The following is an 18,973-nucleotide window of genomic DNA, read 5'->3' as shown; positions in this document are numbered from 1 at the left end:
AAAATGCCACTGAGATGGCTTACTTTGATCCTAAATTGCACACTGAGATTACTGTTAATTTGAGCCCGGTAGGGCTAGGAGTAATCGTTGCTCAGCATAATAGACATCCAAATGCTCAGAGACATATTGTGGAATATGCTAGCCGAAGTCTGTCTGACACAGAATGTGTCTATTCCCAGCCAGAAAAGGAGAGTCTGGCTGTGATGTGGGCTTGTGAACACTTTTGTGTTTTGTTGCAAAGTCATCCTGGGCCCTGGGCACCCCCCAACTTGTTGCTGACTGGTACTGGTAGTAACTAACTCTGACTGACCCTGGGCTCTACCTAGGCCTAGGGCTAGTGCTATGCTGAAAACAACTAGAATACAGTGAAAACACCTACATACACTAGGGTACACTATGGGTTGGGGTACCCCTGTGATTGGCATGACCTACCCCATAGGGCCCTAGTACATAATAGGGCAGGGGGATTGAAACTACCTATCAGACCATAGTATATAATAGGGCATGGCAGTTTAGAGGCCAGCAGCCCTTTCTGCACCTGCATGTGTGCTCTGCTGAAGCCAGAGGTCAGTTTAAAAAGTGGCTCTGTGCTGCAGGGCTGCTTTTAAAAAGTAAATTGTGCCCAAACTTGGCTTTTGTGTTTGGGGCACGTAAAAACGGTTAACCTACAATGTTTGGGTTGGGGGGACAGGTATCTATAAGGTGGACCCCTAAATAATTTGTTTTATATTGTTTGGGTAAAGTGAAATTGCACATTTCACTCCCCACATTGTTATAAAGTGCTGCCCAAAATCGACTTTGGTGGTAGGAGCACTGTGGAGGAAGGATCTGCAATATTTTAACATATTCAGAACCCCTAAAGTCTCCTCTAGGTGTTTCTGGGGTGGGGGTCTTGTAGATATATGTAGTGTACTTATAAAATATGTTTTTAGAAGCCCTGGTGCTGGAAAAATGGCCCAAGTCACTTTTCCCATTGCAAATCCCATGCCATAGGTTAACATTGGAAAAGGTTATTAGTTAATAACTGGAGAAAGAAAAGCCATAAAACTAGGATTAAAGGACTCAGTAGAATGGTAATGATAAATCCAACAATATGGTATGGTTGAACTTATTGTAAAATGTACAGACAAGAAGTTATGAGCCTTTCTTGTCTGTAAGACAAAATTCAGTCCTCTATTGCTCTGCCCTGATTGGTCAGAGATAATTGTGTGAGCCTGGCTGCTTTGAAGAGGTGATAAATGACCCCTAGGGTTAGGAAGCCTCTCGGGGAGGAGAGGTTGCTGGGCATAGGAATGCCAGAGCAGGGGGAGGAGTTGTAAACCATGGACTTCAAGCAAAGGGGAGGACCCCTGTTTACCTCCAGTCAGATGCTAGGATTAAGGAAGGAATGAGCAGATGCAAGGAGGAGAGACTATGGAGATTAGCCATCCCAGGGGTGTGTTTAGCCAGCTCTTCTCTCCCTGCTGAAAATTCTGACATTGAATTTTGGAAGAATAGTGGTTTCTGGGTTAGCATTTTGCCCCACTCTGCAGGAAGTGGACAGACATTTGGGTGGAACCCTGCAGCTCATTGGACAGGAGTGCCCTCATGCTTGACCCCCAGAGAACTTTGAATAAGTATCTGAGGGGGTGGTGCCTCTCAGATCTGCTGCTTGAAATGTAAGAGAATCAGAAGGGTGTGCGCTGAAGAGTTTGATGTGCATTTCCAAAGGCCTGGACTCTGAAGATTGCACCTTTTTGCACCATTTAAAACTACAGCCCTGTGGAGGAAACCTGCTTCAAAAGGACTAAAGAGTGGACTCCCTATTATAAGATACAGGTTACCAGAGCTCACCTGGACAATCACCACAAAGAATCCCCAGCCTGGAGTACTACCAGTGGATTTGTAAAGGTTTTGTCCAAGTTGATGGTGGGAATTGAAGTCTCACACATTCATGGACCCTCTTGGAGATTCCAGAACCTTGGATTGTGTGTTGGATACATTGGGACCCGCAAGAAGAACTTCAGGAAGGAGTTCTAACTGGACCAAGCCTGCTGGAGGGGGCTGCACAAGACTGGTGAAAGATCCTCCAGACCAATTGCTAAAGGTGAATGTGTCCCTGTCAGAGGCAACAAAATGATTAAAAGGGGCACTGTTGGTTTCCTGCAATGGATTTTTTTCGTTTTAATTATTTACTTATTTGATTTTTTTAAATGCTGTACATACTTGTCTTTGAAGTTAGGCCTGCCTGCTCGCAGCTACGTTACCAAGGGTTGAGCATAGGGATTTTTTTTAAGACCTATTCTAAGCCCTATACTGTGTTAGTGGCCTTATTGCCAGGGGGCAGACCTACATTTGTCCCTACCAATAATCCACTTTCCAACATGTTTCTTTACAGAAAGCATTTTACGACCACCAAGCACTGCTTACTATATTTGGAAGCCCAAAAGCTAAGATTCCCCTTCACATTAAGAGGTGGGGTTTGCGTAAACAGGAGTACGACTATACAATTGTTCATAGGCCAGGCAAGAATCAAAATCCTGCAGATTACTTCTCACGAGTACCCTTACATCCGCGCGGCTCGTCATAGAAAACAGCTGAATAGTACATCAACTTCATTGTAAGATCCAACATGCCATCGGCCTTGTCCATTGAACAGATCATTGCTGCTACAAATGCCGATAAAGAAATGCTTGCCCTTAAAGACGCTATTTTAGCGCTGTCATGGAGACTAAGCGTTCAACCTCTAAGTGATGATGCTGAATTTCAGAAATTCAAGAATGTATAGGATGAACTGTCTGTCACTAAAGAGGGCATTGTGTTGAGAGGCTCACGGATCGTCATACCAGAGAGTCTCCGACTACAAGTCATTGAACTCACTCACGAAGTACATCGTAGCATTGTCGCCACCCAAAGGGCCCTGAAAGATCGAATAGAAAGAAGTTCCAGGAGTTTCTAACTCGACTCAGTGTCAAGCAGGAAAAGATTACACCCTTGTTGCACCAAGCCAACGGTGCCATGGAACGATTTATGGGCACCCTAAAGAGAGCGATGAACATGCATCAATGGTGGGAATCAAGCGGAGTCAGGCCTTATGTCAAGCCCTCCGTGCCTATCATTCGACTCCTTACTCCACCACTGGTGAGAATCCTACTGCCTTGCTATTTGGGAGAGCTGTAATAACCAAGATACCACAGTACACCCCTGAACGAACTTGGAGTACTGACAAGGTTTGTGCCACTGACATTCCTCGAAAATGTCAAATGAAGACATATGCTGATCAAGGTCAGAGAACTCTGGAAGTCCTATTCGACGAAGTTGACTGGATTCTTGTCAAACAAAAACAGAAGCGGAAAACAGATCCTCTGTTTGCTGTTGAGCCTCTGAGGTTTGTGATGCTCAAAGGACATATGATAACAGCGCAACGTCCCGGAAATCCATCACAAGGGATTATTCATATTCCTGACATCTTTCTTGCCATTCATCGGCCCCTCTAATCTCAGATAGGGTTGCCCCACCTGACGGCTCAGATTAAACACCAGCTCTTGTACCCTTGGTGTCCACTCAGGGGGTATCTCAACTACCTCAGACCACGTGATCTAGTCAAACAGTGCAAATCTCTAAGAGGCATATGTATCAAATACTGCATTTGTGATTCTCAAATAGCGATTTTTTGAGAATCGCTATCTGAGAATCGCAAAATGAGATTTAATAAAAAATGTGCACATTTTTTGCGATTCCTTGGTATTCCTTAATTGCGACTCGCAAATTGCAAGTCGCAATTAAGGAATGGCTTCCCATTCATTCCTATGGGCCTTTAGGTAAACAAAATGGGAAGACATTCGCAATTTGCGAGTACCCATTAGGTACTCGCAAATTACGAATGCAAATTCAAGGGTGCAAAGGTGTCATAAGGACACCCTGATGCACCCCTAAGGGCATGTATGAGCGCCACATGGCACTTAAAAAAATGCCAAAAAGTGCATTTTTCAAACATATCGCAAATTACCACCAACTTGAAGTTGGTGGTAATTTGCAATTTCTTAAGGAGAAATCGCACAACTTGGGTGCTTTTTACATCGCATTTAAGGAATCGCAGTTTGCGATTCCTTAAATGCTTTCGCAAAATAGGGAACTGCAAATTTTGCGATTCTCTATCTTGCGGAGGCCTTTTGGGATGATACATCCCAAAAGGTTTTTTCCCGTTCACAAATGGGCCGATTCTGAGAATCGGCCCATTTGCAAACGGGAAATGGGCTTCATACATATGCCCCTAGATGACTTATCAAAGAAATATAAAATGCTGCTGTTGTTACACCTTTTTATTTAATAAACGGGAGATGTAGTGTCTTAAGACTATGAGTGCTAGGACCCCGTGGTCTCAATGCGAGAATTACGTAACCATTTGGGTAGGTGTTAAGGTGTGGTCATAAACAGTTATGAGAAAATGAGAAGTTCTGTTGAATGTTGTACGCTGGTGAATAAAGATGTCAACTACGGTGGGGCGTGGTCTCGCTGACAATGGCGTGAGACGCACGTCGAGGAGCTCCGGCCGGCCGCCACACTTTTGAGCCATTATCGCGGAGCTGGGGCTCAATTGGCGCAACTTTTCTGGACGCACGGGTCGCGGAAAGTGAGGAGCCTCCACCGAAAAGCAGACGACAGCGGGGGCCCGCTGGTGGCGGTGGGACCGTGGCCTAGCACCGGCCTCCTGACTCTGGGCGCTGCGGCTGCCATCTTGTGGCCTCTCGATTTGAGTCACACCTGCGGCCCGAAGGCAATCTCCTGGGCCCCCCTGGACTCCCCTGGTGCTGCGCCCCATCGGCAGAGGTGTCGGAACGCGCCGGAGACCGCCTGCGGCGGCCATCGGCGTCTCCTGACCTGGCCGAGGGCTCCTCTCTGTTGCTCTAGCCGCCCGCCATTTTGAGGACGGGCACGGATCTGGTGGCGGCTGGGAACGTCTGGAGAAGGCCGCCGCCGAGGCTGGCCCCTGAGGACAGGACCCGGCGGCGGTGAGTGGTGCTGCTGAGTGGCTGTCGGTGGGCTGGGGCGGAGGGGGGCCCTGGCCTCACACTGCTGTGTGGCGCATTGGCCTTGGCACGCTGGGGCCCTGCTGCAGGTGGAGGGGTGGTGCTGGCATGTTGCCCCTGAATGTAGACCCCCGCAGTGACCACGCACCCTGCCTGAACTACCCCAGCCTGTGCATTAGGCCTTACTGTGGACTCGCTGCCTAGGGGGACTTGCCCGCGGCCCTCTAGGCCTGCACCGGCCCACTGGACACTCGGCCATACTGCTGGGGCCTGCTGGGGGACTGGCTTGGCATAGATGCACTCGTTCTTCAGACCGGAATGATCCTGACACCGCCTGGACCTTTGCGGACTAGTGGGACTGGGGCGCTGCACCAACTCTTCTGCACCGCTTTTACCTCTGCGGGCCCAAGTCCCTGTACTCTCCTCTGGCGGCCCCTGAGCACTGCAACGACCCGGGACAGGGGATACAGCGCCCGGGGGTGCGTGGACGCTGGGCGTTAGACTGTGGCCCCGCTGCTTGCCCCCCCGCAGCGACCTTATCTTTGGCCTGCCTGCTTGCGGTACCCCCTACCACATTCCGGCGCGCGCTCCGCCGGTGGCCTTCCCTGACTGCGCAGTCCTGAGGCGGGAGGCGGTGCTCCCACTGGGACCTGTGAATTGCTGACGCCGCGGATGGTCTCTTGCTACCCTTGGGGACTAGAAGCCTGTTGCACAGCCGTAGCACAAGAATGACACGCACTAACAGAGGCAAAGATGTTTCGGGGTCAACCTCCAAGGACAACTCAGTGGCGGCAAGGTGGGCTCGGCTGCCCCTGCTGAGGGGACCCTGCAGGCTGGGGGGGACTCATCACCGGTGACGCAGGCTTTTATGGTCTCCTTCATGTCAGAGCTGAAGTCTGAGATTGGCTCCCTGCGTACCGAAGTGCACTCCTGTGTTCGGGAACTCAGGAAAGAAGTCACAGACCTCGGCGAGCGCGTAGACGGGCTGGAAAGCCCCTACAGAAGACCAGGAGCAGCTTCGGCAGCACTTAGCCGTCCTGGAAGACCAACACATAGAATTGCAACTGAAGCAGGAGGACCTGGAAAATCGAAGCTGCCGGAACAATCTCCGCATCCGGGGGGTTCCTCTCGGAGCGGAAGGGAAGGACATTATGACCTATGTGGCACAGTTACTACACGAGGTGTGGGGAGATGATGACGCCTCCCCGCTGGCTTTGGATCGGGCTCACCGAGTCTTCAGGCCCGCGGGCAGGCCGGGCCTCCTTCCGGACATTTTAACCAGGGTCCACTTTTTCACAGAAAAGGAAGCTATCCTTCGGTCCGCGAGAGCCAAGCCAGATCTCACGTACGAGGGGCACAAGATCCAGATATTTCAGGACCTGGCACCCACTACCCTGCGCCGGTGATGGACAAGTTGCGGAGCATGAACATCTCCTACCAGTGGGGCCACCCATTCGCCCTTATTTTTACATGGGAGTCCAAACGCAGGGTGATACGGTCCTACAGAGATGCGGCTCAATTGCTCCGGCTTCCTACCTCACGGCCCACCAGCACCACTCGCCCTCCACCCTCTGCACGGGTCCCTGCCAAGCCGACCTGGTCGACCGTGCACCGGCGCAGACGCTCCCCACCCTTCACTGAACAGGCGTCCTTGCAGGCTAAACAGGACATTATAGAGCACATTCGGTCTTTGGAAGGGGACAAGTCAGAGTCAGGTCCGGACTCTCCACTCGCTTGATCAACGGCTCATATCCCCCCCAGCTCTGTTTCGCAATGTGGCTGGCGCCGGAGTGCTCTGCCTAGAAGATCTAGAGAGCAGCAGACGACCCACCCCCTTCTGTTCCTGAGAGAGTGACGTCTCTGGGCTTATCCGAACCCTAGGGTGTAGGCTTGCCCACGACTGGAACAGGACAATGTTGCCCGGTTGGCCAAAGATGGTTACGCATCTTTCTTTTCTCTATCCTCCCACTTGTCTGTATCTTTTTTCTCCCTCTTTTCTGTTCACTAGGTATAGCGGACGGATGACCCCAAGGCTACGACGCACACTTGTTGCCAGGGAAGGCCTACTCAGGGCTTTAAGTGGGCCGGGTCTGTCCGGGTCTGAGCACCGGCAGTTTTTTTTTGGGGCCCTCGAAACAGGTCTCTATCGGGCTCTATTTTCGTGGCTACTAAAGGTAGTCCGTTCTTTTTTTTTGTTTGTTTTCGGACCCGTTTTGAGGGCCCAAAAAAAAACTGCCGGTGCTCAGACTCTGCCCACTGTTGCTGCACTGTTAGGCAGTGCTTTAAATGGAAAAAGTCCCTGAGGTGTTGTGACGCAGCGCTGTAATAGTACACAGGCGGGCGGGCAACTAGAGCCAAATTTCGGGGGGGGCTGAAAAAGATTTCGGGGGGGGGGGGGGCTAAGTCTTCCAGCCATAGGCAGAATGGCTGTAAGAAGGGGTGACAACACAACAAAAGCCTCATTAATGAGTAAATAGTCTTTTAAAGACCCGTGAAGTACTGTGGTGCGGCTGCAATTAGACGGACGCCAGCCCGCGAGGCTGTCTCAGCCGGGCTGTCACACACGACGGGGGGGGGGGGCTGAAGCCCGGTGAGCCCAATGGGTGTTGCGCGCCTGAATTTTAGTACACATTGCACTGCTGTGTTCTTCTGATGAAGATCGCACTATTGTGCTCTGAAAAAGCAATTATAATCCCATTGTGCTGCAATGCATCTCTTTTAATACACGTTGTGTTGGATACTACGTTGTATCGCTTGTAATACACATTGTCCCGCAATGACACAAAACCTTAGATAGGCATTTCTCTGCAGTGATGTAGTTTACTTTCTAGAGCACTTTGCATTGCAGCGCTACACATACTATGCCAGTTAATAAAAGGATAGACTTCAAGATGCTGTGTATCGCCGATAAGGCTCTTCATGGCGATGACCCTGTTTATTTTAAACATAAACTAACTAGATGCACTACTACCAGGACACTTCGATCGTCCTCAGCAGGTAGCTTTACAGTGCCCAAGGTCAGAAGATCGCAGGGGTGGGGGGAGGGGTGTGCAGAAACTTCACATACGGCAGAACCAAACGATGGAATGCTCCACCCTTCAACTTAAAGACCAGCTCTTCCCTGTTAATCTTTAGGAGGAACCTTAAGACCCGGCTTTTCAATCTATAGTCTCTGCTTTTTATGGACATTAATATCTTCTGCTATGCTACCAGCGCCAAGATGCCCTGGGTATTTAAGCGCTTTATAAAACTCTGAACAGAGAGCTCTGAGAGTCAATTTAAACATGCAATCAGAATATATACAGCACAAATGCCAAGCGCAAACACTTTTATTTCAAATATTTAGATCTAAATATTTGAAATATAGGATCAGAAATCTAAAGATCTCCTCTCGTTCTAAGTGTTTGCGCTTGGCATTTGTGCTGTATATATTCTGAGTGCATGTCTATGTTGCCTCTCAAAGCTCTCTGTTCAGAGTTTTATAAAGCGCTTGAATACCCTAGGGCATCTTGGCGCTGGTAGCATAGCAGAAGATATTAATATTATTAATAGCTTAATATTTGTGGTTTATTGGTGGCAAACCATACTCTGAGGTGGGCAATTGTAACCATTTTGTGCCTTTTTTGAAGATTTAAAACTACACAAGTCGGTGCTATAGTATGTTCCCCTGGCCATCATTGTTTGTTTAATCGCTTTATAAAACTAATTTTGATTTTGATTTTATTTTTTACTACACAAATTGTTCTGCTTTGCTGTTGCATGTGCAATAATTAACATTATCCTGCTGTGACAGAACCTCTGCAGTGGTGATGTTTGTCTTTTGTGTGACTCTTACCCCTCAACGCTACACAATACACATTGTTCTGCTATTGCCACGCTGCAGTGTTGCTCCCATAGTACACACTGCCCAACTGAGACAAACCCCCTACAAAACACATTGCTCTGTGAAGCTGTGGTCCATCTTTTGTATTAAGTGTTGCCCTGCAACGCTACACACGACACATGATAATGCTGCGGTGTAGCTCCCATAACACTCACTGCACTGCTATGCTGTCACTGCACGTTTGTTATACAGGCTGACTTGCAGTGGCGTGACACATGTCTTGTGAAACATATCACCTTGTTGTTGGTGCCACTCCTGAGGGACATTCCCCAACGCTGTTGTGTAGCGGCATATGCAGGGCTTTAAGTGGGCCGGGTCTGTCGAAACGGGTCTCTATCGGGCTCTATTTTTGTGGCTACTAAAGGTAGTCCGTTCTTTATTTTATTTTTTTCGGACCCGTTTTGAGGGCCCAAAAAAAAACTGCCGGTGCTCAGACTCTGCCCACTGTTGCTGCACTGTTAGGCAGTGCTTTAAATGGAAAAAGAGAAGTGCCGGTACTCACCAAATTGACAGGGGTGAGCCTGGGAGGTGCGTGTCTGGGGGCGTGGCTTCAAGGCAGCCTTGTACACTATCAGCATTTTCTTCTTCACTGTTCAAAGTGCCTTTGGCCAAGTTCTGCCCATTGCTGCAGGGTGTAATTAGCGTTTGTTGTAACTATATATAGCGTGAACTTAGCCCGAGGGCATTAACATGAGAAGCAGAAGTTTTACGCGAAAGCAGACTTTTTTTTTTTTTCAAGGCACTCTGACAGACAACGGATCTGCAAACTTTCCCTATAACTCACAGCGCGACAGTTCCAATGTCGAGACCTCTAGCTTAGAAAAACACAGGTGTCTTCCTGTCCTGTTGCGCTGTCAGGGTGTGAGCAGGGCCGGCCTGTTTTAACACCTCATTGTCCCTTTCTTCGCGCTCCTTTCACCGTTTCACCCCTGCTGATACACACACCAACAGACCCATCACCGTGAGGCAGCTAAACTCTCGGTGATTTAGGTGAGCTGGGGAGGTCCCGAGGCGTTTGGGTTCAGGGGGCAGTCACTGCTTAGCTCAACTCAAAAAGGACCCCCTGCTGCCGCATTTCAGTCTCTATTAGCAAGGGCGCCAAATTTCTCTCCGCCTAAGGCACTATCTTATCAAATGCCGGCTCGGAGTGTAGGGCTGCAGCCGCAACCTAGCGCCGGAATCCACTCGACATTAACTGATAAGCACCCATAACCTAGAGACTGACCACAGCATGCCACTAGGAGTTACCGGTACTCTCTTAACACAAGGAGAAGTCCCGGTACTCAATGGGAGAACACGGAGAAGTGCCGGTACTCATGATTTTCTTAAGCACACAGTGCTAGTTATTTTGATTTAGACCACGCCCCTACTCGGATAGGCCACGCCCCTTCAAGACATTAACCACGCCCCTTTTAGAGCACCCCCAGTTTTTTTTTCCCACTTAAAGCACTGGGCCTACTCATGTATCTCCCTTCCATCCCCCTGATATGCTTGCTGCGGTGGCTTGATGGACTAACTTGGGATCCGTTTTATGTAAGGCTCTTCCCGGCCCTTTGAAGGTATTAACCCTTAATGTCAAGGGGCTGAACTCTCCAAATAAGCGGCAACAGGTGTGGCGCTACTTACGACAGCATAGCCCAGACATTTTTTTTTTTTGCAAGAGACCCACCTGCTGCAAGTAGATCTGGGCCACAGCAACTATTAATACGGCTGGAGTGGCTATCTTATGCAGATCTGGTATCAGGCAGGGGGATCTCAAAGTCTTTCGCAGTCCAGATGGACGCTTCATCAGGGCAGAGGTGAGGGTGGGGAGACACCTACTTACACTGTGCAATGTCTACGCACCAAGCCAGATGCAGGACTCTTACCTCCGGGCGCTTCTGCTGGAACATGTGCCACACAGAGACCCCTCCCTAATTTTGGGGGAAGACTTTAACCTGGTGAGGGATCCTGCGATGGACCGTAGTGAAGCTTCTTCTAATGGGACGGGGCCATGTCCTCCGCACTCCGGAAACAGATAACAGACCTTGGCCTGCTGGATGTATGGTGATATCACTCTCCGGAGGTGCGGGATTATTCGTACTACTCTCACGTTCACCGTTCGTACTCGCGTATTGACTATCTTTTTATTTCGCACAATATCATGCTAGACACGTTGGGGGCGTCTATGTCTGACATATCGTTATCTGTCCATGCCCACGTGGAGCTTCTCTTGCAGGACTTGGCCGCTTGTCCCACCAGTCTTTCACGGTGGCGCTTGCCTCTACATGTCTTGCGAGATCCGGCTGATGTGGAGCATACGGGCCGCTATTGACTCTTATTTTGTGAACAATGACCTTCCTGAGACTCCCTTCTCTGTGGTGTGGGATGCCTTCAAGGCTACAATCCGCGACCACATTACATCTTTATCGATCGCACGGGCGCGGGAAGCCCGCCGTCTGGGAGATAACCTTTCCAAGGATATTTAGGCGCTGGAGAGGCAAGATCAGGGCCATTCCTCGCTCGCGGGTCGGCGGCGACTTGCTAACCTCCGGGGTCAGCTCCGAGCCCTGCGCACCAATAAAGCTGAGCGCTCCCTACTAGCCCTAAAACAAAGATATTTTGAGGGGGGACAAGGTGGGCAGATTTTTGGCGAATCGCTTGAGGGCACGTACAGCGAAGGCTCACATAGCGAATATCCAATCGCCGGATGGAGACTGGGCCGTCACGGAGCGTGCTAAATGCGAGGCTCTTAGGGCCTATTACGCTGCGCTTTATGCGGCAGAAACGCCCTCCCAAGCTCATATTGATGCTATTTTGAATCAGTGGCCCTGGACTCCAATTCACCCACATCATGCCAAACAATTTGAAGGTCCCCTCACGGCGGAGGAATTTATGGCAGCGCTGAAAGATCTCCCTCTGGGGAAGACGCCAGGACAAGATGGCTTGCCATTGGTCTTCTACCGTATGTTCTTACCACAACTCCAGCCCCACCTCCTGCGACTCTACAATTCCTTTTCGGACACGGATGGGCCAACGCCCTCCATGGGTATGGCTGAAATAGCTCTTATCCCCAAGCTGGGAAAAGATTCCAAGATGTGTGCCTGGTATCGTCCCATCACTTTGCTGAACACAGACTTTGCTGAACACAGACCTCAAACTCTACACCAAAATGATAGCCAGACACTTGGATCCCCACATGCCTGGCCTTGTGGAGCCGGATCAAGTTGGCTTCATCTGCAATAGACAGGGGGCGGACAACGTGCGTAGAATCGCGCATCTGGTGGGGAAAGCACAGCACTGGAATATACCAGCCTGCCTTCTCTCGCTTGATGCGGAGAATATGTTTGATCGGGTGTACTGGGGTTTTCTTCGCGCGGTGCTACACAAGATCGGACTGGGCCAAAACATGATCTCTATGAACATGGACCCTTATATATCCCCGTAAGCTAGAGTTCGGGTTAATGGACAACTTACAGACCCTTTCACCATATATTGAGGTACGCTGCAAGGTTGCCCCTTGTCACCCTTGTTGTTTGCCCTGCTGGTAGAGCCCTTAGCAGAGATGATCAGGCAGAATACGGACATACATGGTATTTCTCTTGGAGGCAGGCAAAACAAGGTAGCGCTCTTCGCGGATGATCTTATTCTCACCATATCGCGTCCACATACATCCCTCCCGGCGCTTCACAATTTGTTACAGTCCTTTGAGCAGGCTTCAGGCCTTAAAATGAATCATGGAAAGTCTTGGGCTTTGAACCTTACGATCCCAAAGGAGGAGATACCAGTCTTGAAAACGCTTGCCCCTTATAAATGGGCCATGGAGCATATTAGGTACCTAGGACTTCAATTGACTCCCACCTTTGGCACCTGGACCCAGGTAAATTGGCGAGAATGCAGGAGAACCGTTCTGGAAGACTTACAGGGATGGAAATCCCTAACTTGATCTTGGTTGGGTATGCTTAACAATGTGAAAATGTCGATACTCCCTAAAATCTTATACTTATTTCAATGTCTCCCCACCCCTATCCCGCAGCACCAAATACAGGGCCTCCAGCGAGAACTCACTCGCTTCATCTGGGGCGGACGTAGGCCACGATTCTCTCATAAGACCCTCATGTCGCCGATAGACAGAGGGGGGCTAGCATGCTCTAATCTTTTGGATTATTATTGGGCCGCGCATCTCCTCTTTGTCTCGGAGTGGATAGCTGTTGAAAGCGAAAAGGTCTGGCTCCATATGGACAGGACGGTAACTGGACGCTCCATCTGGGACCTTTTGTGGCACCATTGTACGGCGCGCTCACGCAGTGCCTATTTTGCAGTACCTACTAAAACGGTTCTGGACATATGGGACAAGGTAGCAGTGCGCATGGGACTAACGACCTTCCCCTCCCCTCATAACCCCATTACAGGAAACCCACTATTCCCTCCGGCCTTCCATTCACACACGTTCACCAACTGGCTACAGGGGGGGTGCAGAGTGATCGGAGACCTGTATAGGGGGGGAACACTTAAGACATTTGCCCAGTGCAGGGAGGACTTTTGTCTTCCACCGAACGCGAGGCTACAATATGCGCAGCTGCGGCATTGGGTGTCCTCATCTGAGATACAACAGGCCGCTATCAGACCATTCACCCCCTTTGAACGGCTGGTCCGCTCCTTTGATGAATCGAAAGGCCTTATTTCTCGGACGTACCAGAATCTACAGCACCCTCCAATGCTTACTGCACACTCGTATCAGCGCCAATGGCAATCAGCGTCAACCACGGAAATCACACCGTCACATTGGAATCGCCTTTGGCGGGATATTCCTAGGGTCTATAGCAGCATACCGCAAAGAGAAAATTCATATAAAATTATGACGCAATGGTATTATACGCCTGGTCGACTGCACAAAATGTTCCCTGCCGTGTCCCCCTTGTGCTGGAGGTGTTCGAATGCTTCTGGGGATTTCATTCACAGTTGGTGGGCTTGTCCGCTCTTGACCCTGCTCTGGAAGGAAGTCCTTAGCCATATCAAAGAGGTATTGGGCTTTCCCCTGCCTGAGTCTGCAACCATGATCCTTTTGGGCCTTAAACCCACTAACCTAAAGGCACTTACCCGCAGCGATTGGACTATAGCACTTCATATGCTTGGAGCGGCTAAACAACTTATAGCGCTGTACTGGAAAAAAACTGAACCTCCCCCAATAACTGCTTGGTTCACGCCCTTATGGCGTGTAATAACCATGGAACTTTTTACAGCGCGATTGCAGTCCCGCAACACCCGCTTTGCTGCTGTTTGGCGACCCTTGTTCACTATCTCTGTAAAATAGAACATGCGTGTTATCTACCCTCCAAGCTTAGAGCGTTACGACTTTTTGAAGATGCCATACTCCCGTCGGACCCCAATAGGCTCCTTGCGTAACCATACCAGCCCTGGGCAACGCTTCCCACGGCAAGCCTTAAGATATGCGCTTTCAATACCATGCACTCCTGCGCGCATATACCCGTCCGCCTACCTAGCCGCTTTTCTTGCTGTGTATTTCCTCTTTTCTTTTCTCCCCTCTTCTTCCGACTCGTTTCTGCTCCTTCACTATTATCTACTTTTGATACCCGTGTTCATACTGTTCTTGCCGGCCCACCAAGGGTTGTAGGCGACAAGCTGTGTTTTCAACTGTCTCTTAATGCCTTTATATAATCTTGGAGAGCATTGGTTGAAACGCAGCCGGACATAAATGGGTTGTAGGCTTAACGCTGTGTCAATTTGGACCTCTGTTCTACTTTGTCAGTAGAAAATAAAAACATAATATAAAAATTAAAAAAAGATGTCAACTATGAGCTCCGTGTGTGGCGTGTTCATTTCACATGCTACTGGGCTGGGTGGGGGGGAGGGCGTGCTACAGAAGTGAGAGCAACAACACGAACAATGGGTGGGGTGGGAGGGAGAGTAACAATACAGCGAATGGGGGGCAGGAGGGAGAGCAAGAATATGGACAGCGCGTCGGGGCAAGCAACAACATGAATGGCTGGAGGGGGCTAGCAACAACAATGACAGGGAGGCAAGTAACACAAAGCAGGGAGAAACATAGAAGGCAGGGGTGTGGGGACCAGAAGCAACATGGAAGACAAGTTCACCAGGGAGACTGCACTCTAGTTGTGTGCTTAGATAAGAGAAGAAAATAGGTTCCAATTTAGGGAGCAGTGGTAGGTCACTAGTACTTGGGCCAAGCTCCAGGGAAGGACAAATGCAAGAAGCGGAAGTAAATGCAGTACGCCCCAGCTTATAAAAAGCAAGTAAATGAGAGTGGCAATCAAGCTAACCAATGGTAAGCAGTGAGCGGCCTCCAATGCCCTGTAAGTAAAAAAAAATGTCTTGCAAGTGACAGAACATGCACTGTCTGAGGCACGATCTAACCAGAATTACTAGGAATAGGTTTATCAGCTGCCAAAATATTCTAAAACCCTCTTCTGCATTGAAGTCCTGCATAAAACAAGCCATGCTTACTGAGTGAAATCCTAACACTTTATTTGTGCTGACGTTCACTTTTTTTTATAAGCTGGGAGGGCTCGAAAGAGCTATTCAAACAGGGTAAACTTTAGAAATAGCATTGTGTAGAGTGGTGGGTTATTTGAGTTTTACAGGACCCATTTATGTTTAGTGTTGCACACTGGTGGCCATCATTGCCATGGGGCTTCACTGTTCATAACTACCTATAATTAAGAAACATGTTGACTTCATTAAGAAGGTTGTCAAAATCAATTTAAAGTTCTCCAAAAAATACATCAATCTCAAGTTGACGACTGTTGGCACATAGATGGATTTGTATGGGCTACGAGGCTGAAGATGGGGACCTCCTCCGTCCTTACTACACACTTTCCAAGTAGAGACACCATGAGTCTCCTCACGCTAACCCTGGCCATTCAACCACACCATCACCTTACTCGCAAAGGCTTGGAGTTTTCTATCCTGCGCTTGCTTTTTTGTGGGATGCACAGTTGCTAAACTTTAGTGCTAAGACAGAGCTGCAGCAAAACATTGGAAAGCGGTGTTGCTCTAGTGTATAAGTACAGCTAAGAATGACAAAAAGTTATATTTTATTGAAAATTAGCTTTGTTTTGGAAGGATTGTGGGTGTACTTTTCTTAAGTGAGTTCTTAAAAGCCAACTTGTATGGTTATGTGAACGCTAAAACATCATCATCTTTTAAACCCTCAAAATCTAATTCTTTAAATGGGCACGTACTGCCTGCATGTAGTTCATTCCTTAATTTAATTTGGAAAAAAGGGTTCCAGAACTTCTCATCAGGGTTGCAATACTGGTAATGGGAGAGTATCAGCACTTCCTGGTAGCAAACAGGTTGTCTGCAATAGAGAGCACCTGCAATTCTCTATTTCCATATCAGGCGCTGTATTATGCCTTTTTCTTTATTTCATATGAAGTGTGTTGGAGGAAAAGCTGTTTTCGGTAGGAGGTATTTTGCACACTTTAGACTCTTGCTCTTGATTCACAGGGTATGAGTTCAAGTATTGGTTCACCATTCACTCAGTGTGAACTGAGGCAGTTATCCAGTGCACTGTCTGTGCACAAGTGCTAACACTCCTTCCTCGAGTAAGATTAAGAGCTTGATTTTCCTTCATTCGCTCATAATTTCCACTTCTGTGGCCAATGCCTTCTTGAAATATATATTGAGCTTAACTACGAGTTTGCCATAAACTCCTTGGGGAGATAAAGGTCCTGGCATTAACAGTTTAAGCCAGTATCGCCTTCTGAGTTTACGGCCATTAAAAATTGTAGACCCCTGAACGGGGAATAACCATTGGGCATGTGATTATTGTGTAATTTTTAGCATAGTTATCCCAGATTACAGGGACTTTTTGCCAACACTTAGGACCTTCTCTGAGCTAGTGGATAATGGCAGCTGGAGAAGGATAATAGTCACCAAGGCGAGTGTTGGGTGTCTGGAGGATAACAAGTGAGCTGGTTCTCCTGTGACTGGGGAGGGTGTTGTCCCACTCCCCCCAAGGTGGTTTTACTAGTATTGCGGACACATGGTGTTAGCTGGGGCGGTATGCCCCCCCATAGATACCCCTCTGGTCAACCCCTTGGGCCTTGAATGGGACAGTAGCATGACTCTGGGACTATGGCCATTGGTTTCTGGGATCTAGCTATCCCCCTGCTGACAGTGGTGTGATCTCAGACATGCTACCGATCTGTAATTGATGGTGGTAACACGTGTTTATCAGCTGCATTGACAAGGTGAATGTGCCCATGTGCAGCAGGATACAAGTGACATGGTTAGACTGGTTATGCGTGAGATACTGGCAATTTGCTTCTTTCTTTCTCCCTTCAACTTTCTTCTTCTTTTTCAGGTACTTATTGCCTCACACTTGCCTTCATACGAGCTGCGCCATAACCAGGTGGAGTCCATCTTCCTTTCGGCCATCGACATGTATGGTCACCAGTTCTGCATCGAGAATCTGCAGGTACCTGGGCCTGGGCAGTGAGCAGGCATGCCCTCTATGACTTTGTCTTTTGGATGCTGTTAATACAGTGGCTGGTGGGGCAGTAGCACTTGTGATTCTTACAGTTTCACTGGTCGGCCACAGTCTGCCTCTAATCCTCAGAGATCACTGCACCATTTTTGACTATGGTGGGAGGCAGTCAGTTTTTGGAGAGGCCACCAGCTTCCAAAAGAGCCCTACTTCATGTTCCTCTCTTCTTGCAATCAATTCTTATTGTACTTGTGCTAAGCCAAAGTGGGTGGGGGCTACAGACGTGAAAATGTTATTCTCAAAATAATTTCTAAGATAATTTCTATTTTATCTCTTGCAGAAACTCATCTTGTCGGAGACGTCCATCTTTGATGTTCTGCCAAACTTCTTTTACCACAGTAACCAGGTAGTGAGGATGGCTGCGCTGGAGGTAAGTTTTTGTACACATTAAGGGGCAGTACCAGGAGAGGCCATCCACACACAGAGTTTAACCAGGCTTGAAACCTGATATTTTGTGTAAAGTGTAGGGACAGTGGTGTAGACACTGGGGTCAGGGGACACATGGTTGTAGAGCTTTTGAACTGTGTCACTGCTCATAGGACTGTTCAGCTCTGCAGCAGGAGGGAGAAGCTTCCTTTATGTGAGTTCTCTGGGCATTTTCTATTGGCCAGGAGAAGGGGAACGCTTCAGCTGTAAGAAAGAAGTATCCTTCCACTCCAGATGCCACAAGATGCTTTCACAGCTCGGGACAAAGGGAATCTTCGAGTGGGTGTGGGTGGGAACTTCAAACATACAGGAGCAGCAGAAGCCCCTTTGAAAGGGCAGTCTGAGTTGCTGCCTTGCACTTTAGGGAAGGTGAAAAGTCCCTGCAAGTGTGAAGTGGGATTGGGGGACGATGTGACGTCTGTATTGTGGGAGGAAGTGGGCTTTTTCAAAATGTGGGCGTAGGGTTGTTATTCCACAGTGTGAAAGCGCAACGAGAAGGGTCTTACACAGTGTGTGAATGGAGAGCCATCCCTCGGTGCAAGACGAGAGGAGGCTTCCAACATTTGGCAGCAGGGTGACAGGTATTTGACAGCAGGAGGCATTCAGCAATTTGTGACTAGAAGGACTTTTCCAGTGTGGGACCAGAGGAAAACGTTTACTCTCTGAGACCTCGGGGTTTGCTCGGGATCAGAAGCGCTCTTCTACATCTGCTGTAGATGCAGGGTGGCCTGTCCACAGCAGTGCAGTAGGACTATAAGGGAGCAGGATGGCTCTTCCACTGTGCAGGCCCAAGTACACCAAGTGTACTTGACACTGTGAGAGCCGGAGGGCCTTTCCTTATTAGAGATACAGGTGGACTCCTCAACTGTAGGAGAAATAGCTATGCTTATTCTCTTTGTTTGTAGGGCGACTCCCACCGTCCCCATGGCAAATTTCCATGTTGTCTCCTTTTATGGGCATGTGTTAAAATGTATTTTTCCATTATTGGCACACATCCAGTCCTCTCCCCTAGCATCATCTTCTTTTTTGCTCCCATTGGAAAAAATAGTTCTTTATCCCAGTAACTACCATCAATACCATCAATACAAATCATAATCTGTCTTAGTGTTGTATATACCTCGGCCCTTTTTTCTCCTCAGCATC

The 18,973-nt window shown here is 48.7% G+C and overlaps 1 protein-coding gene across 5 annotated transcripts in view; it reads left to right on the top strand.

Annotated features, from left to right (window-relative positions):
* Nucleotides 1-18,973, top strand: part of ACACA (acetyl-CoA carboxylase alpha) — a 938,215-nt gene that overhangs the window by 316,102 nt on the left and 603,140 nt on the right. For all 5 annotated transcript variants that reach the window (XM_085649480.1, XM_085649478.1, XM_085649479.1 and 2 more), the window contains 2 exons: nt 17,222-17,335; nt 17,685-17,774. In XM_085649480.1, the coding sequence (XP_085505606.1) occupies nt 17,222-17,335; nt 17,685-17,774 (204 nt within the window). The remainder of the gene's footprint in view (nt 1-17,221; nt 17,336-17,684; nt 17,775-18,973) is intronic.

Source organism: Triturus cristatus, chromosome 3_2 (genome assembly GCF_964204655.1).
Source record: "Triturus cristatus chromosome 3_2, aTriCri1.1, whole genome shotgun sequence".
Classification (NCBI taxonomy): domain Eukaryota; kingdom Metazoa; phylum Chordata; class Amphibia; order Caudata; family Salamandridae; genus Triturus; species Triturus cristatus.
This window is presented reverse-complemented; position numbering and strand designations above follow the sequence as displayed.